The following is a 26,228-nucleotide window of genomic DNA, read 5'->3' on the forward strand; positions in this document are numbered from 1 at the left end:
TTAACTTACACAGACCTGGTGGTAGAAGTCAAAACTATAGAGTTCATTATATTTATATTATATATCCCTTTAAAGGGAAAGTGCATCCAAAAATGAAAATTCTGTCATAATTTACTCACCCTCAAGTTGTTCCAAACCTGTATTAGCTTCTTTCTTCTGTTGAACACAAAAGAAGATATGGAGGAAGAATTGTGCGCACATCCAATGAAACTTTTACAGGTGCCAGATTCAATAAAGAATAAATCAAAGTAAACAAAAATCTGCACACTGTTAATACTGCTCCCAAAGATTTATTAAAACATGCAACGTTTCAACCCGACCCTTTTGGGTTGAAACGTTGCATGTTTTAATAAATCTTTGGGAGCAGTATTAACAGTGTGCAGATTTTTGTTTACTTTGATATATATCAACTGTCTGGTCACCAACATTCTTTAGAATCTTCTTTTATGAAAATATTTTATTTTGTGTTCAACAGAAGACACCCATACAGGTTTGGATTGGAACAACTTGAGAGTGAGTACATGATGAAAGAATTTTCAGTTTTGGGTGAACTCTGCATACCAAAAATGTCAAATATCTTAAAATACTCTTCATTGCACAGTTTCTGTCATTTGATTACCTGGTTATTTGATTCAAGCTCTGTGTGATTCTCCTGCTTCACACACACAGCTTCCCAATCATCTGATTAACTCTGTTTTAAAACATGTTTCCTTACAGCAAGAGCTTGATGAGATTGTCTTCACTTGGAACAACCACAGAATACGGCCAGTCCACAACTCGCAGTCACCACATGGCCGACCACCCATCATATATGCAGTATCTCATCTATATGGAGCCACAGACCCCCTGCATCCAGTGTGTGTAGAGAATGTTCGTCTGCTCAGAAGAGTGTGTTTTCAAGGACTTCCCATGTGATTACACATTTTTAATGTATGTGTTGATCTTAAGGAGCATGATTTGAGCCTTACAAACGATGTGTTTACAGTGGTGGACTTGTACATAACTCTTAGAGAGCTAATTAACAGTGAGTTGGAGCCTCATAACGAAAATAATATGTGTTGCTGAAGACTTAATATTTGGGATTTGTATTCTAAAAGCCAGTAGTGAAGACAAACAGGTTATGTTTTAAACAGGGAATGGTTTAATTGTCCCAAAACAACACCTTCCAAAATTGCAGAACAAATACATTTAATTAAAAATTAAAAACTGTAGAACACTTGTATTATAGTCATTACAGAACAGTGATGATGAGAATACTAGAAAAACAAAAGGAAAGTGTTGTATAGTAAAGTGCATTAAAATAAAATAAAACAATTCATAGGTGGGTGACTTCATGACCTTTCTTGATGTCGGCTGTAGTTCATATAGGCAGCTGCGATGTCCTGGAGCTCAGTTCTCATAGGTGAAAGCACACAATGCCACTGCTCTATCACAAACGCAGGTTCTTGAATCATGTTCTGATGTGCTTTCTGCTGTTGACTCTTCGACAGTTATGATGATCCATGACCTCAAACAGCTTTTCTTTGTCCACATCTTCAAAATGTGAACGGCATGATTCTAGGATCATTCTGTCTGATTCTGTAACATATCTGAGAAAGCAGTCCACAATACTTGTTGTGACACATCCATGAGCTGCCTGTTCCAGCATTGGGTGCTATTTTTACAGGCAGGTACTTATTTTTTTGCCAACCAAATGCAATGATTTGGCCAATGCTTTCCCACTGTTGTTTACCAAAGTCATGTTGTAGATAAGGGACCTTGAAGCTATTTCCCAGCATGCATTGCTCATTAAAGTCATGCCAAAACTCTGATAGCACATCCCTCAAACCCTCCCTTAATCAACAGCATTTTCCAGCCGTCCATCAGAAAGAATGACTTTCATAGATATGTCAAAAGTCAAGACAAAAATATGCTTGTTGAAGGTTGTTGAAGGTTGTTGAAGGTTGTCTGACCCCGATGAATAACAAAAATCTTCTTCACCCTTTAACTCTGAACAAAGGGCTCCAGTGACTTATCAAGTGGAGAAGGTGAATCCTGTAGAGATTGTTACCCACTATCCTCCAAATTGTCCACCTCTGGCTGCCTGGCTTTATCAATCTCACTCACACTTGATGGGTCAGTAATGCTAGTTATGGAGTCTGACAATAAAACATAATAACTGCCTGTTGCAATTAAAGTGCTACTCCCTACATACATTAGGTCTGGCTTTACATTCTCAATCAACAGAGGGGATTGGCTGGTACATGTGGGGAGCTGGAATGTTGCATGTTTTCCCCTCCTTGTGCAACTGTTTCACTGTTAAAGTTGAACTGTGTGTCTGAATGTGTGTCACTAGTGAATACTTTGTTCTTGGTTGTCATGTAAAAATGCAAGACTGGTAATTTGGTCAGCTCACAAAGTTCTCCAACTGTTATCTGGTCATCCATTGTTTGCTCTTGAAAGTATGTTACATCGACCACAAAATCTGTGAAGCTTCCCAAGGAACATTTATCACCAGGAAAAAACAACTCGGCAGCCTTTTCAAATCAATCCTTTATTCTACAGTCCCTTGACACGCTGGAATGTTTTCCCTTAGTTTCTTTTCTACTGAAGAAAGAAAGACATGAACATATTGGAGGAGATGGGGATGAGTAATTTATCAGGAAATTTTCATTTTTAAATGTAACAAATTAGCTCAAAGGGGAAATATTAATAATTAATCATAACTTGTTATAATTCATTGTAAAAATTTGGATCAGTTAACCAAATTAACTTAAGGTAACTGAATTAATTTTACAATCAAATAATCTGTTCATCCAGCGAACACTCAGTACTGATTGTCTCTTCAGAAAGAATATTTTCTGTGGCCACAGAGAAATAAATAAGTCCTCCAGGCTCCAGCACCACCACTGCCGGTGGTTTGCAGTCCTGCATCATCCCAGTGAAGCCCCTCTATGACATTGAGTCGCAGGTCATGCAAACACCAGCAATGCATGCGAACATGGATTGGAATCACAAATTGGTGCAGGTCCCATTTAACTGCCCAATTCCAATGATTCTTGCCTTTTTTCATGAGCGTTTTGATAGCTGCCATACACCATCCACATTGAAAGTGTATGTGGGCACTATAATTCTTAAAGGGAGCAAGAAGGCTGATCCCCCCTCGCTACCCACTTGGGACTTAAATCAACTGCAATCAATGAGCTTGTGCGCGCTTAATCTCAAGACAGCTCTCCTACCTGTGCTGGCCCCTGTTAAGCGATTTGGGGACCTGCAGGCACTGTCAATTGACGATTCATGCATTTAATTTAGGCCAGGTGATTGAAGAGTCTCCTGGAAGCCTAAAAAAATGTTTTCGACTGGTCATAACACTATCTGCTAACCATCCTGAAACACCAGCCCGGTTGGAGCCACTTAATACACTCTTGCTGTGCCCTGTACATGTGTTGTGCATTTATATCGAGCACTCTAGACAGTTCAGGCTCTCAAAGCAGGTAATTGTATGTTTTTGAGGGCATACAAAAGGCCTGCCTATGGCCAAACAAAGACTGTCACACTGGATTGTCAATGCAATTGCTTTGGCTTATGGCTCTAAGGGCGAGGAATGTCCTATAGGGGTTCGAGCCCACTCCACCAGAGGAATGGCTTCCTGAGCACCAGTCAGGGGCGTCACTAGGCCCGTTTTAGGGGGGCTTCAGCAGAGGTGTGTGTGTTCATCTGAGCCTCATTGGTCTGTCACCGCTCGTCAATGTCAAAATAATTAAGAAAACCAATCAAATCAGAGTAGGATGGCTTTATGTTCACACAGAAGCTGCTGAGGCTGAGTGCGGATTTTTAGCAGCGTGACTCAACGTAATGTAATAAATGTAAGTAGCTAAACTAATAATTTCATATTTGACAGCTGCTTCTGTAAGTCAGAAATGTTAAACAAATGACAAAAAATATTCAGGCAAATGAATAAACTTTTGCCTAATTTCGCCATTTTGAACTGAACATAGGCCTATGTAATGTAATTCATAAAAATAATTAATGAACAAGAAATATTAACAAAGCCGTTTTCATCAAATTAAGCATACGATTAATAATGAATGTGTACATATTGTAAATTAATATAATTTCGTTTGTAGCCTTCAGTAAATAAAAAAACTCAGCTTTGTAATGAATGTGTGCATAATGGGAATTAATTTAACTTACATTTAGATACCTAGCTTTCCTGGTAGCCTTCAGTAAATTAACGTGAAAATGATTCATAAAACATATAAATACTATGTTTACTTTCTTCACGGACGAAAATGGAAAATTATATAAAATCAAAGCTCAGCTTTAGAAGAGGAAGAGACAGGGCAAGATAAAAAACAAAGAGAAAAAGAGATGTGGATATAAGAAGAAAGACAAATAATCTACTGCCCACTGACATGGTTTTCAAGCTATTGTTATATAATGTTTTGGCCTTCAGAACATCTTAAAATGCACATATGTAGATCATAGGAATCAACATTTTCTCGGGGGAGCATGCCCCAGAATGCCCTTCACATTTGGGATCTCAGTGTAACGAAACGACTCAGACAGGAAGTAGAGAACAACAGTAAATATTTATTGAATGCAGCACAGAAGGAATAAATGAATATGGGAGAGTGAAATTAGAACCAGCAACGACGGAGAGATGGGATGATTGCAGGGAAGCTTCTTCACAGATGATGGAAGAGGGTAAGGAGCTAGAGCACACCTCGAGGAGACACTGGAGAGTTTTGGAGGCCACACGGATGGGACACACAGGAAGAAAACTTGGAACACGTAGAATCATCGATGAAAATCTCAGTATAACTATGCAGTCCTAGCTCAAAATGAGACCAGACAACAATGATGCTCGAGGTGTGTGCTTAAATACTGTCACCGGATGATATGGTGCTTGTGATTAATACTCCAGGGATGGTGTTCTTTGTGATTGGTTGATGACAGAGCCTGCCGTGTATGTTACACTCATACCCCTTTTCCACCGAGGCAGTGCTGGTACTGGTTCGGAGCCAGAGCCTAGTTTCAAATTGGTTCTTTGTCTTTCCACACCCAAAGCACCAGCTCTGAACCAGGGAAAGTGGTTCTTAAGTAGCACCAAAACATTGCTGGTCTAGAAGTAAGAACCGCTTACGTCAGGGGCTGGGGGCGGGGTTACTGTGACCAACAAGAGTCAAGACCTTTTTACAGTCTATGGTCAAGACGAATACAAACTTGTGACCACCATTTTTGAAATAGCAGCTAATCGAGCTAATAGCTGCTCTCTCCGTCTATACAAATTACAGCGAGCTGCACGAATGTGTTGGCTTCGTATCAGTAGTGACGCAACATTCACCATTGTTGATGGAAGGCTTGTTCAAGATGCATCGGTGCTGTGCAGACCAATCGCTGTATGACATCAAAGTACAACGAGAGTACACGACTCCTGATGCTTTTGAATCGCTGTCACGGTACTTTGATATCATACTCTGCTTGGTCTGCGTGTTAATAGTTAATAGTGGGAATTGTACCCTAAACTAAAATGTTACCATTTTTTTCATACCCTCACTTTACCCTCACCTAAAATTTAAATCCTATAATCAACCATGGCACCAGTCATTGCCTCATTACACATAATGTTGTTGAAATTAACTAAACTTCAAATGATTCATATGTGATGGTGCCGGTGCCACCACCGCGATTTCATGTTCTCTGCACTTCTAGTTAATTTTCTTCTATGAGCAAATAGGAATATGTAACTTTTTAATGGTTTTTTTTACACTTCATTAACAGATATGAAAACTTTTTTTTCTTTCTCTCTGTTTTCAGAGCTTTTTGGGCAATCAACTCAAAGGCGGGCAGCAAAGCAGAGAAGAGACACAGGCTCAACACAACTGCTGCACCCTCTTAACAACTCCTGGACCTTTTGATGGGCTAGTGATGGTGTGAGCCTTTACAGTAAGCCCCCCATGTTCCCTCTGATGATAGGCTCTCTGGACATATTGAAGTGAGCTATATTCTCCTGTGAAATGTCTCGGTTACGTATGGTAACCCTCGTTCCCTGAAGGAGGGAACGGAGACGTACGTCGGTAATACCGACGAATTGGGATAACTTCAGAGAGCCCCTATCAGCTTCGAGAACTTAAGAACAGGCCAATGAACAATTGGCGTGCGAGATTTGCATCTCGCGCTCCGCCCCGCGCCGCGGGTATAAACAGGAAGCGAGAGCATCGCACTGACGTTTTTCACTGAGGAGCCGAACCAGTGACCCGGCCAAGCAGTGATGGAAGGAACTGTGGCGACGGGACGTACGTCTCCGTTCCCTCCTTCAGGGAACGAGGGTTACCATACGTAACCGAGACGTTCCCTTTCAGTCGGTCACTACGACGTACGTTGGTAATACCGACGAATTGGGATCCCTATGGAAAACGCCACAGTTACTACCACTTCCAGCGCCCAGCGAGAGCCCCTCAGACCCCGTTCTGAAGCGGGCGGGAAGATTCACGCCAGAAGAGTCATACTGCTGCTCCGCAAGACCCATTCAGCAGACTTGATTGGATAACGCTGGGAAAGCGTGCCCGAAGGACGCTGCGGGAGCCACATCATGCCCAGAGGGAGTTACCATGTGGAAGAATACGTATGGGCTGGCCGTGGGCAGGTCAACATACGAAGTCCCAGGGGAGGCCCCGGCCTAATGCAGGCGGGGGACGGCCTAATGCAGGCGGGGGACGACTTTCCAAGGGAAAGACACGAGCCCGCCGTAGGGAGCTGTACCGTGGAGAATACACGTATGGGACCGCCGTAGGAGTCACGACATACGGAACCCAGCCTGACACAAGTTCCACCAATGCATACGAGTGCCAGACCTGTCGTCAGATGCTCCGCAACATCCGACTGCCGAGGGGTGCGGAGGACTCAACAGGGTTCGCCAATCCTGGGGAACTCGACTGGAGAAATAAGCGCACGTATCCGTTCCAGAGGAAGGGAATGGCGCAGCAAGCCGACACTAGAACGGGCACTTCAGTGAAGCTGACTATGGGAAGCGAGCACACGAGAAGCCACCGGCTCTACACGCAGGCTATAAAACCTAGCGAACGTGTTGGGTGTCGCCCAGCCCGCAGCTCTACAAATGTCTGTCAGCGAGGCGCCACGAGCCAGCGCCCAGGAAGAAGCTACACCCCTGGTGGAGTGAGCTCTAACCTCGAGCGGGCAGGGCACGTCTTGGGATTCATACGCCAAGACGATGGCATCCACTATCCAGTGGGCCATCCTCTGCTTGGAGACAGCCTTTCCCTTCTGCTGTCCTCCGTAACAGACGAAGAGCTGCTCTGAGGTCCTGAAGCTTTGCGTTCTGTCCACGTAAGTCCGGAGAGCACGGACAGGACAGAGCAAAGCTAGGGCTGGGTCTGCCTCCTCCGAAGGCAGCGCTTGCAGGCTCACCACTTGGTCCCGGAAGGGAGTAGTGGGAACCTTGGGCACATATCCAGGCCGGGGTCTCAGGGTCACCTGAGAATCACCCGGCCCGAATTCCAGGCACGATTCGTCGACCGAAAATGCCTGCAGGTCCCCTACCCTCTTAACTGAGGCCAATGCAATCAGGAGTATTGTCTTTAGAGACAAGATCTTAAGCTCTACTGACTGTAAAGGCTCGAAGGGCTCCCTCTGCAGTGCGGTCAGCACCAGAGTCAAGTCCCAAGAGGGTATAGAGGAAGGGCGAGGAGGATTTAGTCTCCTCGCCCCCCTTAGGAACCTGACGATCAGATCATGCTTGCCTAAGGACTCACCATTAATGAGGTCATGGCTTGCGGCGATGGCGGCAACATATACCTTGAGGGTGGAGGGAGACAGCCTTCGCTCCAACCCGTCTTGAAGAAAAGATAGCACAGATCCGATCGAACACTTCCGGGGGTCTTCTCGGCGAGAAGAGCACCAGTCGACGAACAGGTTCCACTTCCACGCATATAGCCGTCTCGTAGAGGGGGCTCTGGCGGAAGCGATGGTGTCGACTACCGCTTGCGGTAGGTCACCTAGAACCTCCGCGTCCCGTCCAGGGACCAGACATGGAGTTTCCAGAGGTCTGGACGCGGGTGCCATAGGGTGCCCCGTCTCTGAGACAGAAGGTCCTGCCTCAGAGGAATGGGCCAAGGAGGTGCTGTCGCGAGGAGCACTAGTTCCGGGAACCACGTCCTGTTGGGCCAGTACGGAGCTACCAAGAGGAGATGCTCCCCGTCCTCCCTGACCTTGCACAGTGTCTGTGCAAGAAGGCTCACTGGGGGAAACGCATATTTGCGCAGAGCCCGGGGCCAGCTGTGTGCCAGTGCATCCGTGCCGAGGGTCCCCTCGGACAGGGAATAAAACAACTGGCAGTGGGTCGTGTCGTGGGCGGCAAACAGATCGATCTGTGCGGCCCCAAAGCGACTCCAAATCAGCTGGACCACCTGGGGGTGGAGTCGCCACTCTCCGGGAAGCACTGGCAACCGTGACAGCTCGTCGGCCGCACGATTGAGCAGGCCCGGAATGTGGATAGCACGAAGGGACCTCAGATGCTTCTGACTCCACAGGAGGAGATGGCGGGCGAGTTGGGACAAACGGCGGGAGCGTAGACCACCTTGTTTGTTGATGTACGCAACGGCCGTCGTGCTGTCCGTCCGGACCAGAACGTGCTTGTCTTTGAGCGACCCTTTGAGGCGGCTGAGAGCAAGACAAACTGCCAGCAACTCTAGGCAATTGATATGCCATTGCAGTTGGGGCCCCGTCCACAGACCCGATACTGCAAGCCCGTTGTACGTGGCACCCCAACCCGTGGGTGAGGCATCCGTGGAGACAACATGATGCCTGGACACTTGTTCTAGAGGCACTCCTGCCCGTATAAATGAAGGGTCCGACCACGGGGTGAGGGTTTGGCGGCATCTCAGCGTCACTTGGACACGGAGGGACCCGCTGTGCCACGCCCATCTCGGGACTCGGTCGTGTAGCCAGTGCTGAAGCGGTCTCATATGGAGCAGCCCTAGCGGCGTTACTGCGGCTGCTGCTGCCATATGCCCCAGGAGCCTCTGAAAATGTTTCAGTGGAACCGCTGCACTGCGTTTGAGCGTACTCAAGCAGCTCAGCACCGACTGGACGCACTCCTCTGTGAGGCGCGCAGTCATGCCGACCGAGTCGATCTCCATCCCGAGAAAAGAGATCCTCTGTACGGGACAGAGTTTGCTCTTCTCCCAGTTGACCCGAAGACCCAACTGGCTGAGGTGCCGGAGCACCATGTCCCTGTGTTCGCACAACTGCTCCCGCGACTGGGCAAGAATCAGCCAGTTGTCGAGATAGTTGAGGATGCGAACACCACGCTCTCTCATGGGAGCAATGGCCGCCTCCGCAACTTTCGTGAAGACACGGGGCGACAGGGACAGCCCGAAGGGCAGGACTTTCTACTGGTATGCCCGTCCGTCGAAAGCAAAGCGTAGAAACGGTCTGTGTCGAGGGAGAATCGAGACATGAAAGTACGCGTCCTTCAGGTCGATCGCTGCAAACCAATCCTGGGGACGGATGCACCTGAAGATGCGTTTCTGGGTTAACATTCGGAACGGCATCCTGTGAAGGGAGCGGTTCAGGTAACGCAGGTCCAGGATCGGTCCAACCCGCCACCTTTCTTGGGTACAATGAAGTACGGGCTGTAGAACCCGGACTTCATATCGGCTGGAGGGATCGGCTCTATCGCGTCCTTCGCCAATAGGACAGCGATCTCCGCCTGAAGCACCGGGGCGCCCTCCTTCGGTATAGATGTGAAGTGGACACCCCTGAACTTCGGGGGACGCCGGGCGAACTGAATCGCATAGCCGAGTCTGATGGTGCGGATGATCCAGCGAGACGGGCTGGGGAGCGCTAGCCAGGCCCCCAGAGACCGAGCAAGCGGGATCATCGGCACCACGGACGTACCCGGAGCGGGGCAGTGCAGTGGAACGCAGGGGCCCCAGGACGACATGGGAGTGGTCCGTGCAGGGGTCTGGGTCTGACACACGACCTGCATCCGCTGAGGGGACGGGCGAGCGTGGGGAGGCACATTGTGTGCGTCCGCACAACCGACGCCCCCTATTGGCGAGGAGAGAGGTGTCTGAGGGGTACGAGGCATGGTAGCGTCGCATACCGCCAGACGCGCTCTCTTGGCACCCAGAGATGTTACAAACTGCTCTTTTATTGAGAATTTGGGTGCCACTGGCACTGGGGCCAGTGGCGGAACAGAAAAATAAATGGGGTTCCCCCGGCCCTCCACCGGGGGAAGGAGTGGTGCTGCAGCCATCTCCCGAAGAGCAGTTTCCTCCATCTCTGGGCGGCCCGTCTCAGGGTCTCTTCCGACGGCGCTTGCCACCTGGCTTGGCAGCGGCCTGAGCGGGCTGGACGTTCTTCCCGCGACCGGCTCCACGCCCACGACCGGTGGAAGGCTGCTGCTGGGCTGGGGCGGGAGCGGGGGCGGCCGCAGGAGGACGTCCTCGGCGACGGGCAGGCGGAGGTGCTGCAGCCGTCGGCTGGGTGGAGGCAGCAGCGGGCCGCCGGTGCAGGATATGTTTGATGGCCTCCGTCTGCTTCTGGGCGGCCGAGAATTGCTGGGCGAAATTCTCGACCGCGTCGCCGAACAACCCGGCCGACGATATGGGGGAGTCCAGGAACCGGTTCTTGTCAGTCTCCCTCATGTCGGCCAGGTTGAGCCAGAGATGCCGTTCCTGGACCACTAAGGTGGACATCGCCTGACCCACGGAACGGGCGGTAACTTTCGTCGCCCGGAGGGCGAGGTTCGTCGCCGCCCGGAGCTCCCGGAGGAGCTCTGGGTCAGACCTACCCTCGTGCATGACCATGAGTGCCTGGGCCTGGTGCACCTGGAGCAACGCCATGGCATGCAAGGCGGACGCGGCCTGTCCGCAGGACCTGTAGGCCTTCGCAGTCAGACTGGACGAAAGCCTACAAGCTTTGGACGGGAGACGAGGATCACCGCGCCACTCGGAGGCGGTTGCCAGACGCAGCTGCATCGCGACGGCGCATTCGACTGGCGGGATCCTCTCGTAACCCTTGGCCTGTCCACCGTCAAGGGTAGTGAGGAGGGAGGAGCCTCCAGGTCGGTTTCTGGCACTGAAGGGTGTCGTCCACGACCTGGAAAGCTCCTCATGCACCTCCGGGAAGAATGGCACTGGGGCGGGACGCTGAGAACCAGCGCGACCCCCCCCCAGAAACCAATCATCCAACCTAGAAGGTTCGGGACGTGGTGGAGGGTTCCACACAAGCCCGACCTTTTCGGCGGCCCGGGAAAGCATAGCCGTACAGCTGAGTCCTCATCCTCCGAGGACTGGAACTCCCCCTCCGATGCTGCGATCGACATCTGTTCGTCCGCGGGCGCTCCGAAAGAGATGACTGGGCGCCCGTGGGCGGGACCAGCGATCTCTTCCGGTGGCGCCACCGGCAGCGGTGCTTGCAAGGGTTCAGGGACCTGCGTAGGAACACTAGGCGGGTTTGTCCTGAACGTTATCCTCAGATCACCCCGGTCATCCGTCGAAGTAGGTCTATCCTGGTTAGGGATAGCTCTAGATCGAGGTATGGGGAGGGGGACTCCGCCTTCCCGGAGGTAGGTGAGTCTTGATCTAAGCACCGCAATAGTCATGTTCCCGCAGTGAGAACACGAGCTATTCACAAACGCTGCCTCAGCGTGCTGTAAGCCCAGGCACGTGATGCAGCGAGTGTGGCCGTCAGCGGGCGAGAGGGAACGACCGCATCCAGAAACGCACGGGTGGAATGACATCTTGAAAAAGACTCAGTGTCACACCCGTGTTGCTCTTTTTGTGAGGAAACGCTCTTTTAAGAGAGTGCTGAAGCACCCAGGGAAACCGCGGCAACACACAGGGGAGAGTGCAGTCTGTGTTTGCACTCAGAAAGGAACGCCCACCGATACCAACAAGCTCTTTTGCTGTGATAACAGCAGTTGTTCCTCGCAGCTTTGAGTTCGCGGTCCCGCTGGAAAGTGCCGTCACACCAACACACGATCCTCTTCTCTCTGTTCTTCTCTCAGTTTTCTTTCGCTGAATACAGGAAAGCAGTCTGTAACTTCAAAACGCCGGTTCGGCTCCGAAGTGAATGACGTCAGTGCGATGCTCTCGCTTCCTGTTTATACCCGCGGCGCGGGGCGGAGCGCGAGATGCAAATCTCGCACGCCAATTGTTCATTGGCCTGTTCTTAAGTTCTCGAAGCTGATAGGGGCTCTCTGAAGTGATCCCAATTCGTCGGTATTACCGACGTACGTCGTAGTGACCGACTGAAAGGGAACTGTAATTTTGTTTGTATGGGAAAAAACGTGTTGTTGCATAGTTTGTTAATAAAACACAGAAAAGATGCCATTGTTTTGTTGTTAATTGCGGAAGACGGAAAATCTGTCCTGTTAAATACAGGAAATTCCTGGCAACTGAGTTGCAGTAAATATACAGGAAATTATAATACATTACAGCATTTTACTGTAATAATGCTACTATAACACAGTTATATCACAGTAACACTGCTGTATAAATATAGTACTTTATTGTATAAAAAAAATATATATATATATTATTTGATGTAATTTTCCAGCAATTAGTTGCCAGGAATTTTTGGTAAAATTACAATAAATTTTTAATAGTGTAGAAAATTATATGTTGCATAATAAATTACATTATATGATTGAGTAGAAACCCTGCAGGATATTGGACCTCAAGGGCTAGAGTTGCCCACCCCTGAGGATGAAGACAAGAACATTCAGCAGTGTAAAAATACAAAAAATGTCCTGAGTCTGTATTGTTTGCATATCCATGATTGAGGTGTGTTCTTTCCACCCCCACTGTGTGGGTGTTTTTATGTTGCCATGTGTTCACTCTCTCTCTCTCTCTCTCTCTCTCTCTCTCTCTCTCTCTCTCTCTCTCTCTCTCTCTCTCTCTCTCTCTCTCTCTCTCTCTCTCTCTCTCTCTCTCTCTCTCTCTCTCTCTCTCCGCATAAGGGGGCCATACAGCATGCACATACATGTTTAGTCTGTAGGCATGTGCATTGGCACGAGTGCTCTGTAAAAGAATGCATATGTGCGCATAGTCTTTCTTTACAAATTGACATTGCCAACTACTTGTCTGGACAAGCATAGTACATTGTTTTTAGTCATATTCACGTTGACTACCAGTGTTGAGAGATCTTTAATTATGTTGAATGTGAAAACTTGTGTAAAAACTTGTGAAAGTAATCTCCCTTACGGAAAAAAAAAATATACTGAATTCTGCAGTATAATGCAATATATTAAGTAATGCATTTACAAATATGGAAAACTAGTGCTTATATTTTTCAATACTGCAATATATGCATTGACCATGTATGTCTATATATTGGTATAACAATATTTAAAAATAAAGACAGAAATAGCAGAAAGTTTTAACCTTTGTGTACATTGCACATGAATGTTCCCATATTAATGTAAATGTATTGTACACACACACACACATTCACATAACATTAGGCTGACGATTGGCCGAACACCATTAATACTATATTACTATATTTAAAAAGTAATGGATGTGCCCTCTTCAAAAAAGTAATGGATGTGCCCTCTTCAGCACAGTGATAATACTTTAGTACATACATGCTTGTTTGTGATTTTGTTAATTAGCTTGAATAATTATACATTTATAAATATAAATAATTATAAAATGCAAGAAATATGTTACATTATATATTTCTCTATATGTGTGTTTATACTGCATGCGTAAATATATCTGCATCTGCATATATTAAACATGCAATACCATATCTGATGATCACATATAGATCAATTATGAAGATTATATACATTATAACATATTAGTAAATATAATGTCAAATATTTTTTCAATATATGAAAAGTGGCAATTCCTTATGTATTATTCAATATATTGTAATGCATTAATACAATATATTACTCTGCATATTTTCAAATATACTGTTAAATTATTTAATGTATTGATCATTCATAAGGAAGTATATTTTCTTTGTGTAAGGGCTCTGCATTATTTTTGTCTAGCATTGCTGTGATACTACAGCTAGTGAGATTCTACCCAAGTTACAGTAATTCTTTGTTACAGTATATTAAGTCATTGTATCTTTTTGTTTAATGGTTAAGTAGGAAGCTGTAGGGAGAGGGTGCCAATTTCGTTTGTCCTCCTTTTCTGATGTTTGCAGTAAGATAATCTGGAAATGCACCGGAATTAGCCATAGGCTATTTTTCATCTTTAGACCCTGGACAGAATGTTACAAGCATGAATGTACAAATGATGCAACACTGTTTGCAAACTCTTCAAAGTTCTTTATTTTATACGCCTATGGCAAGGTCACTTTGTCAAGAAACAACCAGTGGACATGTAATACGCACAAAATTTCACAAATTCATGTTTTTGTTTTCGCCTACATATGCTACTACACCCTAAATGTATGTACTCTTTTTGTGAAGAAAAAAAGAGTGTGTAGCAAAAGAGTAAGCAAGAATTGGGACATACTACTTTGTCATCTTTAAAGTTACGTGCATCCTCTCACGTTTAAACTGCCCTGTCAATCATGTGGACGTTTTAAACGACTTCAAATAGCAGTAGCAGATTGATCTGAGAGTCATGGGTCTTCCATGCGATATTGGCTGTTCTAATTTCGAATACTGTTTAAGACGGATTGTATGCAAATTGGACACTGCAATGGAGACAGTAAAGGCATTGTCTTCAATACCTTTCACTGTGAAAGCCGTTTTCAAATGCTTGCATTTTCAGGCCCCCAAAATGGCCAAAATGAATAAACAGTTTTACGCTTTCAGTTGAAAACGTATACATGACAACGATGAACTAAAAATGGATTATGTTTCCCATTGCGTTTCCACATACAGTCGAAAATGTTGTCAAAACGATCCCTTTTCACACGGATCCGCAAAAACAATTAAAAAACACTGTATTATGGATGCCAGACCAGTAGTGGGCGATGTCACTTTGTAAAGGAAGTCTACGTGCCTATAGACTGAACACGCAATTCGTATGTGCATACCATCATCATTTTCACAAATTCATGTTTTTTGTAGTTTCTATGGAGACTATAACGGTATAGTTTTTCAAAACTTATTTTCAAAAGTTCAGGCCGCCAAAATGCAGTTGTTGTAAATGAATGACCAAAACGCATTCAAAAAATTTTTACGAAACCGGTCTCATGTAAACAGCCTCTGATTCATTAAATGAAATGTTAATTAACCACCCTTGATTACTTGCACTGGATTAAAAGTTAAAACTCAAAATAACTATAGGCTACATTAATGTTACTGCTTTTTATTATTCCACAATGCTTTTATAGTATCGTATTTCTTACAAATTGCCACAAAGTTCAAAGCAGGAAAGGGCAATAGAAAAGTTCATTTAACAGAGGCATGCACAACATTTCTGAAAGGGCAAATAGATAATGTTAAACACAATGTTCACAAGAACGTAAGAGGGGTTCCCAGTGTACCATTTCCTAGGTACACTTTAAGGAATGAGCGTACTTCTGCACTGAACAGACTTGTATGGTAATCTCTGGATTGCTCATCAGACGAAGCTCTCGAGTCTCTCGCACACAGATCCTTCACTCCCCAGCTAATGATACCAACCTGTCCAGGATTATTTAGATATTAAAACAAACATCTCTCAAAAAGACATTATTAACCATTTAGTGTTCAGAAGAGTGATGCAGGTGATTTAAAATAGATCAGTATTCAGTAAAAAGGAATCCACAAACATAAACAAATCTCACCTGGACCATTCGTTTACCAGGAACCACAAAAGTGGCCCCGCCAGAGTCACCTGTTGATGACATGCACAGCATTAAGAGCTTAGATCTTAATGCTTAGATCAATGTATTAAGGATATGGAATCGTTATATGACATTTTGATAGCAACACCAAAAATGGTAGATTAGAGCCCAATATTATGCAAGCTTAGGTAAAGGTAAAAATACCTTTGCAGGCAATATCATCTCTAGCAGGTTCAATACCACCGCTACACAGAAAATTATCTGTAACAATATCTTCAGCATTTTTCGCAGTAATTCCTGTAGCTTTTTTGGCATCTTCAACACAAGCATCCCGCTAAAGAAAACAGATAAATTAATTTAGACAGCAGAAATTCACACAACTATTGAGCTAACAACAAAAAAATGGGGGAAAAAACAATCAAGCCATGCATTATAAACAATGAAACCACAAATTAATACAAATATAAAGAGAACAATCAAAGGACAAGACAGTGTTCAGCATACAACTTCCTTACCCATTTTCCCTGCTTGATTTTGATAAACTTTTTATCAATTTGTTTTTTCTTCCTGTCAGTCATGAAAGCAGCATCCACAGTTTCTGCACTCATTAGCACATCCTCTGTAAAACAGTTCAAATTTAAATAAAATATATGTTGTATTTTAGCAGTGTTACAAGATATAAATAATAGGCTACACATATTTTGCACTGCCACAAATATTTATACTATACATTGTGGAAGTGCAATGATACTATATAGCAGCATTTCTGACAGACACTGTATCTGTTGAAACTCACGATGTTTTCTGCACGTTCCTTCACTATCTGAAAGTCTCAGAGCTCCACTGGTTTCCTTGGTGCAGGGGATGCAGATTGGCCTGTAAAGACATACACAATAGGCATTCATTCCACTATTTAAACAAATTTTAGTAGCGTAAAATGACACATGAGCTGCTTTCCTCACCGAAGATCGAGACCCATAATTACAGGTTTCTCCAACTGAATAAGAGCTACGTCAAATTCATAATATTCAGGTATTCCCTTTTGCTCTTTTGCTTTGAGGTTATAGCGAGGATGGGGTATGTACCGATTCATTTTTATTCCTATAATAGGAGAAAAGGAAACATCATTGATAAATCTCTGATACTGAGATTTACACAATTATACTTATTCTAAATATGGTTGAAGAAATAACATTACCTTTAATATTTGAACCAATATCAACAGTTATCCTATCAGGTGTGTCACCAAACTTGAAGCAGTGAGCTGCTGTCAAGATAAAGGTTGATGTGACCAGTGAACCCATGCAGTTAGAGATTTGTCCATTGTTGCGCTGTAAAATCATCAGAGAATGGACTTTATAATTCAACAAGGTAGAAGAACTTAGAATATGTTCATATAACTAGTGTGGTGAGGCTAAGCCATTTATTTAAAAGGCTATTTAAATAATAAATAAGACTATGATATATGAATACCCACAGTCACACTGATCTTTGCCAGCCAGGGGTATTGACGACGTTTATGGGATTCATCTTCATAATCTCTGTAAAGTCCACATAATGCTACACTCGTGCCCTCATCTGTTGAAGAAACGGCAAGGAGAACAGGAGCAACTTATACATTATATATATATATATATATATATATATATATATATATATATATATATATATATATATATATATATATATATATATATATATATATATATATATAGACTGTGCTTTGAAAAATATATGGAGAACAATAATTATCTTAAAATTATTCTACCAAGATCTAAAAAAAGTTCCTAGATGAAAAAATGACATAATGAAGTACCAATCATGTTGTCAAATGTCTCCTTTAATTGTTCAACGCTCTCAAGCTTAAAGAAAAACTTCTCATTTCCCCGGTCAGTCTTCAAATCATTAATGTCCTCAGAATTCACGTCATCTCCCATCCCAAACACATACAGTTCTGTACAAAAAATAAAAAATATCAACAATAATTAAACAAAAGAACTGAGTTATTAAACATAAGCAGTGTTAGGAAGGTTACTTTGGAAATGTAATAGGCTACAGATTACAATTTACCCCATTTAAAATGTATAACATTTAAAAATTTAAAAGTGCAACTTTTAATTACTTTATTAAATGTAACTGATTATATTTGAATACTTTATGATTATTTTTCAAAATTTCTAATGAATATTTTAAACTGTTATTCATTTTCAAACACACTTTAACCAGGCAGGGTTAACCTGGAAATTCAAACAACTATGCAAATTAAAAAAACAGCACTGAAAATACAAACAAGTGAACCATCGTGCAAGTTGAAAATAGGCAAAGCAAAAAATGTATATTATTCAACATATCCTAGCTTTTTACAGAAAACATTCAGATTTAACTCCCGTTAACATTTTCATAAGTAATTGTAATTTAAGTAGCCTACACATTTTTTCTCAGTTGCTGTAACAGAATAAAGTTACATTTATTTTGTAATTACATTACGTAACACTATTGCATGTAACTAGTTACTCCCCAACACTGAAAAATGTGTTCTCTTTTAATGTTTTCTAATCTCAAAGATCATTCATGTTCTTCCTCACCAAGTTTGTCCTCTCGTGAAGGATTATTTTGTATCACAAGATTTTTGATCTGGTCCACCTGTATTTTTGGATTACCACCCATGTTGGTCTGACCTAAAGAAAAAATAAGTTGTAAAGTATAGTAAATATAGAGCTTTAGTTAACATTTTCTGATTTGTGATCATTTATTTATATTTTACATTAAGAACAAGAGACACTTAAACAGTTTCAGTGGTAATTGCCATCAATACCATCACTGAACATGATGACGATATGCTGGGTCAGCATGAAGTCTTCTTTATTGGTCATCTGTTCTATTTGCATACTCTCTAAAATTTTCTTATAGGCCTGGGCGATATTAGTTCCTGAACGATCACCTTTACCTGTTAGTCACAAAAATGTCAGGATATTAAAATACATGTCCTTAAAGACTCTCAGACTGTCCAACACTGAATAAATGCATTTCAATTTTTGCACAATTATGCTATTTTAAAGTTTCCTAATTTAGTTTTGGAGGTCTCCAACAACAGATTTATATGCATCAAAACTGTTTCATTTTCTCATAATATACATTGCACATCACCACAATGATCAATGATTCTCAAACGACTCGTTGGGTGAATCAGCCTCTCTAAATCCCTCCTTTCCACGAGCCTACTCTGGTTTGATTGGTTAGATGGCCCAGTCTGTTGTGATTGGTCTACCACATACAGCATGTATTTCGGAAGCTAAACGCTCATTACCATAACTGATCTTCAGAAAGACAGTAACGATGACATCGATTTTACATCAATCCCAGAGCGAGTCCGAATCGATGATGAAATATTGGAAGAACTAATTATTCAAAACTGTGTGTGTGTGTGGTTGTGTGTATGTGTGTGTTTCTAATTGCGGTGCACATGCGGGAACTGTATCAATAACAGCACATACGTTAGCTGAGCACTAACGTGAATGACTGATGTAACCTTAAAGTTTGTAAAACAAATCTTGCTCCATCCTTTATCTTTAATCACCGTAGTAAGAACAACAGAAAATCTGCATTAATACAGTTTTAGGTATAGGGGCCCAGCTGATTTAGCCTACAGTAGTATTTCAGTTATGCGAGTTAGCCGGTCAGCCAGAGACCAACACAATATGAAACACAAAACATATACATCAATAATTAATAACTTACAGATTGTGATTCTGAGGAGCAAGCTGGTCCAAACAAACTAATGACCCATGTTTTAAGAGCCAGCATTTTGCGAATCCTGTTTTGAATTCCGAGATTTGAGAAGCAGTCGTCAGTAAAATTACATTTGAGGCCGGGACAATGTACAAAATAGGCGGCCATTATGCGAACGTCACGCAAAAAGATTCTAAACAAAAACAACTTGTTGAGGCGATTCTGAGTCGATTCTTTCTTTTTATTGTGCACTTTTGACTTTACAACTTTGCAGAACATTTACACTCACAAACATCTATATAACTCACTGCATGAAAGGGAATATTGGAAAAACCATAGGGGCACTTTAAAACAAAATACTTACTTTCATATTTGTAATTCGCCAGTCTTTCAATAATATTTAACAGGTTATTTCCTTGCCCACTCTTGAAGTCTCTCATAGAGACTATCCGGTGAACATCTGTGGCAAAGATCAGGATCTCATAGTTTGGGGAGACCTCGTAATAACTGATCTGTTAGTAAATAACATAGGATAAAATATTCATTATGTTCACGCATTACTTTAAAAATATAACATTACATTATAGAAATATAAAAAAGGTTGTTGTTTTTTGTGAGATTCTAATGGGACACTAATTGTGCACTAATAATGGGACACAGCCTAATTAGGCAGAATTATTAAGACACTATTTATTTCATACCTTTTCTATGAGTGTTTTGATAACCTCTTTTGCTTTTTCAAACTCATCTTCTTCTATGCTGTCAGATACATCCAGGGCAATGTAGATATCAAGTTTCCCACCCTTATCCACTTGTATTTTCTTCCCGTATTGATCTGAAGACAGAACAGGTTTTATACTAAAATTGCATAATGTTGTCTTGCAGAGGAAGAAGGCAGAGTGAGTTGCACAAGACTACCTGTTCCTTCATGTTGTTGAGAAAGCTCTAAATTTGACTTTAGAGAACTGCTGAAACCCTCTGAGGCTTCCTCTGGGGTGTCGTATGTGAAATCAGCTGTATTTACACAACAACATTAGCAAAGCTGTTCTTTGTACTTTCGGTGAAATTAGTGCATTGTACTTTGAACAGGAAGGAGGGGGGTTTACCGTAACATTCTGGCTCTGTTCCTGACCATTGGCCATCATCCTGACAGACTCGCTCTTTGGAACCAATCAAAGTCAATGTATTGCAGATGTATGTGACTTTGTCGTCAATATTAAAAATGTGGCCTGTTCTTGTAGCACCAGCTGGAGTCCCGGGATCAGGACAGTGATCAGCTGTTTGAAAAGAAGAACACATAATGACAGAGAATTGTGACATTGAATCTGTAGGTTGTTCATGAAACAGGAAATTGTTGAATTTAGTGTGTGTGTTTGTGGGGGGGGGGGGGGACTTCTCACGTACAGTTTCTTCCACAGACCGGTGTGCTTCCACTCCATTTCCCATTCAACTGGCAAACACGAGTCCCTGAACCACGGAATGTGTAGCCTGAATGACATGAATAGTGGGTTGTGTCGTTCACAAAGTGCCTTTGTGAATATGGGTAGACCTCTCCATTTTCAAAACCACGAGGATCAGGACATGTGATTTCTGAGACAAAAGGAATTGTTTTGTGAGTAGCCCTGAAATGGAGAATGTGGTCGTGTTTTCAATGAGTAAGAGTAAGATCGCATTTGTCTTATAATGTTTTGCTTACTCTTGCACTCTGGGAGTTTTCTTTTGGGCATCGGGTTCCATTTTCCCTTGTTACAGCGACGGATTTTAATGGTTGGGTAATAGCCTTCTGAACAGCTGTATCTTACAAGGCTCCCATCTTTTGAGAGAGAAAAGCTGCCTCCACTAATACTGAGATCCTTATCAGAGCACAAATTAGTGGATGGAGCACCTACGGGGAATATCAGAGGGCCAGATGAAAAAAGGACGAGAACACGGCAAAGGATGTGACCCTTCAGTAAGGCTGTAAAGTTTAGAATTCTGGGTCCCAAACCTTCTTGTACTAAAATACAAATTAATATTACAATGTGTAATGAAATACATTTTGTGCTTCTTGAGCTCAAATCACACACAAAAATATTTTTTTAGGATGCACAAATTCAATGATACTATAATATAAAAGATGATGCTTTTGAGTTCAAGTAAAAAATTAAATGTTATGACAACATGTTTTTACATTACATAACTATTTTTACAAGTTATACAAGATTCAACACATTTTTTTAAGTAAGTTTAATGTAATTTAGGTTGAAATTACTTAAACATCCAAGTTGACTGTACTTAAAAATGTAAGGCAGCAACTTTTTTTTACAGCGTATAGACTGCATACATAAAATGTGAAATATAAGAATTAATTCGCTTTTTAATGCATCTCATCGAGATTTAAGATTTACATAGAGTTATATACAAGATACAACCAGCAGTGAAATGTAATCTGGTCTGCTCCATAGACTGTTTATAACATAACATATAAAGTAAACCTAAGTGCAAAAAACAGATAATAAACTGACAACAGTAATATTATAAAGCAATATATAAAATGTCCAAAAGAGAGTATGAGCAAAGCGCGTGTTACATGGCAGCAACAATACAAGTGCTATGTGCAAATGACACTAATATACCCAAATATACTGATTGAGAGATAAGTGATACAGGCATGTACATGTTAAGGATTACCTTGGACTCTTGATGTGTTTACAAGAAACGTTCCCTGAAATCAGCATTTCAGTTAAACAGCAAAACAAAACTTTCTGTTTCTTATCTATTTATTTAAGTAAAATAGAGGAACAAATCCTGATGGTTCTTATAGTTAAAGCCAAGGAAAGATGACCTACCAGTTATGAGAGGACACAGAATTGCAAGCATGAACAGATTCAGCCATGGTTCACGATCCATGATGTTCTCGTCAGGTTCACACAGCAAATGAAACAAAAACAGGGAAGGCTACATATTTATAGAGCAAGGTAAACAAGAGGAAGTGACTGTGGACATAGACTAATGTCAAATACTTTGTCAAGGTTAAACTAACTTGATTTCACTTATACATAGTCTCTTAAAAATGGGAAAGCTATATAAAAAAAGTATTTTTCCTTTTAAAAACTACAGAATGTATGGGGCTAGTGGGTGTTACAAATGTAGTTCAACTCAAAAATAAGTGTTGCAATGTTCTTTACCCCAAATTTCCATAATTCTCCATTTAATGTTTCTATTTATTCAATTATCAAGAATCATAGAAAAAATAAGAATAATTGATATGTAATCCAGTAGGCAATAGATGGATGCAAACAGTGTTTGACCAACATCGGTTAACCCCTCAACTGTCCCGCCAGCAGGATGCTTGGTGCTCTTTTTTTATTATTATTGCCTTTTTTTCCTATCACATATTTTAGTAATCATCATACATTATTTATCATTCGATACAACACATCATTTTGAATTTGTTCTTAAATTGAACTCCTTAATAAGAGCTTTGTAGTCTCACCAATAAATCACCAAAACAGTTTAAATATTTTCATGATATTTCAGTCTTACAAAGACTTGGATTTCCCAAACTGGTTCTTGTTAGGCGCAGCCATTGCTGTTACCAGAAATGAAGTAAAGAAATGGGGAAAATGAAAGGATAAAAAGAAAGGGGCTTTGGATTTGAGATAACACTGGACTAATTAAAATTAATGAAGCAACATTGCATCTGTCATGGCTGATTGCAGGAAGGGAGAGTAAATGTCAGGTTTGGGGGATCAAAGGAGCGGGGACTCAGTCACAGGAGAAATGGGCTTTTATTAATAAAAAAATAAAACAAAAACAAACAGAAACTACCCTGAGGGAGAAAACAAGACTTGACTTGAACTTGACACAAGGAGCAATGAAACACAAAGCACATACGAACTAATACAGTTCACTTGAAGGAGTGAATGAAAAACGAGTGAGTGAATTCAGACAGCCGTTGCGTGTACATCGGCGGTATACTCGTTATTGTGGTGCAATGTGGCATTGAATGGGTGCACTCAATAAAAACAAATTATTTGTGAGAATTAGTGGAAGGTTTTAGAATAAACGTTTGCTGTGGAGCGTGCGGGGGGCAATGGGGGTATGTGAAAAGAAAGGCGATCTCTTCACACATGACAGGGGCATTGGGGCCCACCATGATGTAGCGGATTCCCCGAAAGCGGGGAGGAGACCGGGTGAACTGAATCGCATAGCCGAGCCTGATGGTCTTCACGACCCAGCGGGAGAACCTGGGAAGCTCTAGCCAGGCTTCCAGGAAGTGCACCAGCAGGATCATATGGACCACAGACATACCCCGGGTGGGGCAGGGAGGTAGCATGACCGGCCCAGACGTGGGAGGCATAGCGAACCGGTGTGGGGGCGTGGTCATCTGCCGTGTCCTGACAGAGGAGACCAGGGAAGGACGCGCATTCCACTGGGGTCTACTCTGAGAGGAGGCTGGTGGCCCGGGGGCGGCGTACACTGCCATCCGGGCTCTCTGGGTGCTCAGGGATGGGGAAATCAGTTCTTTCTTTAACCACATTAGGGTGGCGGAACAAAAGATTCTCCCCTGGCCCTCCACCGGGGGACGAAGTGGCCCTGCGTACATCTCCTGGAAAGAACTGCCCATCCCTGAGCTGTTTGCATCAGGAGCACCTCTTAGCCTGGCGTTTAGTGGGTTGCGGGGCTGGAGCAGACTGGGGCGCCTTCCTACGGCATCCTCCACAGCGCGGCCCAGGTGAAGGCTGCTGCTGAGGCCGGGCAGGAGGGGCGGGAGCCTTAGGAGGGCGCCCTCGGCAGCGAGCAGGCTGAGGAAACTGTGCCAGCGGCTGGGTGGAGGCAGCAGCTGGCTGCCAGGGCAGTATGTGCCTAATGGCCTCAGTCTGCTTCTGGGCGGCTGAGAACTGTTGGGCGAAGTTCTCAACCGCGCCACCGAAGAGGTCAGCTCGGCGTCCCGCATATCAGCCAGGTTTAGCCATAGGTGTCTCTCCTGGACCACTGCTGTGGACATCACCTGACCCAGGGAGCGTGCGGTCACCTTCGTCGCCTGGAGGGCGAGGTCGGTGGTGGCACGCAGCTTATCCATGAGCCCTTGGTCAGCTCTACCCTCGTGCATGCCCCTGAGCATCCTGGCCTGGTAGACCTGGGGGATGGCCATGGCATGCAAAGGGGCGGCGGCCTGCCCCGCAGCTCTGTAGGATTTCGACACCCAGGTTGATGTGAACCTAAAGGGGTGCTTTGGGTCGCCACGCCATGTTGAAGCACTCTGCGGACACAGTTGCATCGCAACAGAGCGTTCAACCGGGGGAACACCAGTATACCCAGAAGCCCCGGCCCCATTGAGGGAAGAGAAGGCAGAGGAAGCCACCGAACGATCGCGGGAAGACAGCAGGGACTTCCAGGATCGTGTGACTTCCTCATGCAGCTCGGGGAAGAATGGAATTGGGGGCGTGGTGTGACAAGAGTCAGAGTGCGGCGCTCCCAAAAACCAATCATCCAGCCGCGATCGCTCAGGACAAGGCGGAGGGTTCCACTCCAGCCCGAGGTTCGCGGCTGCCCAAGACAGCATGGCTGTCAGCTCTGGGTCCGACTCGGGCAATGCTGGCACACCGGAAGGCTGCAGCACAGCCGAATCATCATCCTCAGAGGACTCTAGCCCACCTTGTAATGCGGCGACCAACATCGCATCGTCCTCTGGAGTGCAGAACAAAGCACGCGGGGGGGCCCAAGCCGGGCCCGCTGTTTCAGTCCGAATGCTCGCGGGTTGCGGTGCACAAGAGGGGGGTGTGGCCCGAGGAACTAGCGTTACGGCTTTGTTCCACACCGTCACCCTCAGGTCACCCTGGCCACCAGCCATAATACCACCTCTCGCGGAGACGGTAGATTGGGGTGTGGCAGAGGGGACTCTCGCTCCAGGACGAAGCTCATCGAGTCTCAACCGCAGCACCGTGATGGTCATGTTCCCGCAGTGAGAACATGACGCATCCATAAACGCTGCCTGAGCGTGCTGAAAGCCCAAACATGTCAGGCAGTGATTATGCCCATCAGAAGGCGATAACGACTGGCTGCACACAGAAGCGCACACGCAAAACATCCTGAAAAAGACTTGCCAACGTGCGAGCTCTTTTTGTGAGAGGAAGCTTAACAGCAGTGCCGAAGCGCCCAGGGAAACACCAGCCATATGCAAATCACTGCACAGATCAGCAGGCAGGCAGTATGTGATCACTGGAACGCATCGTACACGAACACCGCTGGAAAGCTGCTCGTCTCGAAGAGGCTGACAAAGACTCAGTATCATGCTTGAGGAGTGAAGAGGTTATCCTGGCTCCAAAGCAGAAACATAGTGCGATATTGCCAGCGTACTTCCTTATAAACCCACGAGGTGGGGCGGAGGTACGCTATGCAAATTCCGCATGCTCACAGCATTTCATCGCCATTGGGTTCTTTTTTACATCTCGAAGATGATAGGCTTCTAAGCGAAACCCCCATTCATCACTCACTGACGTTACTCGGAGTGACTGAACGAAAGGGAACAGGTGACGTTGTCAAAGTGAACCCTTTTCACACGGATCTGTGAAAACAACTTAACCTTATTTTACAGCATCATCTTCAATAGAGATAATGTTCTGTAATATCATGCAATATTTCTGAGGTGGATATTGTTGTCTTCATGGTAACATTTGCAATAAAGAATATTAAATCCACACTGTGTAAAAATGTCACTTTATTTTAGCAAAATCGGGATCAGAATTTGACTTAAAATAAATAAC

At 44.0% G+C, this 26,228-nt stretch overlaps 1 protein-coding gene across 1 annotated transcript; it reads right to left on the reverse strand.

Annotated features, from left to right (window-relative positions):
• Positions 1 to 14,277: 14,277 nt before the first annotated feature.
• cfbl (complement factor b, like) lies at positions 14,278 to 22,576 on the reverse strand. The gene is made up of 18 exons (XM_079834268.1): positions 22,308 to 22,576; positions 21,176 to 21,364; positions 20,884 to 21,069; positions 20,586 to 20,756; positions 20,398 to 20,493; positions 20,181 to 20,314; positions 19,844 to 19,991; positions 18,566 to 18,697; positions 18,336 to 18,428; positions 17,567 to 17,704; positions 17,228 to 17,328; positions 16,949 to 17,081; positions 16,713 to 16,851; positions 16,547 to 16,626; positions 16,266 to 16,369; positions 15,955 to 16,084; positions 15,751 to 15,800; positions 14,278 to 15,607 (listed from the first exon to the last, which is right to left on the reverse strand). Exons 1-18 carry the CDS (start codon positions 22,366 to 22,368, stop codon positions 15,437 to 15,439), a joined length of 2,256 nt encoding a protein of 751 aa, XP_079690394.1. The 5' UTR covers positions 22,369 to 22,576; the 3' UTR covers positions 14,278 to 15,436.
• Between the last annotated feature and the right edge of the window lie 3,652 nt (positions 22,577 to 26,228).

This window comes from Gobio gobio, assembly GCF_949357685.1.
Source record: "Gobio gobio genome assembly, chromosome: 14".
NCBI lineage: Eukaryota > Metazoa > Chordata > Actinopteri > Cypriniformes > Gobionidae > Gobio > Gobio gobio.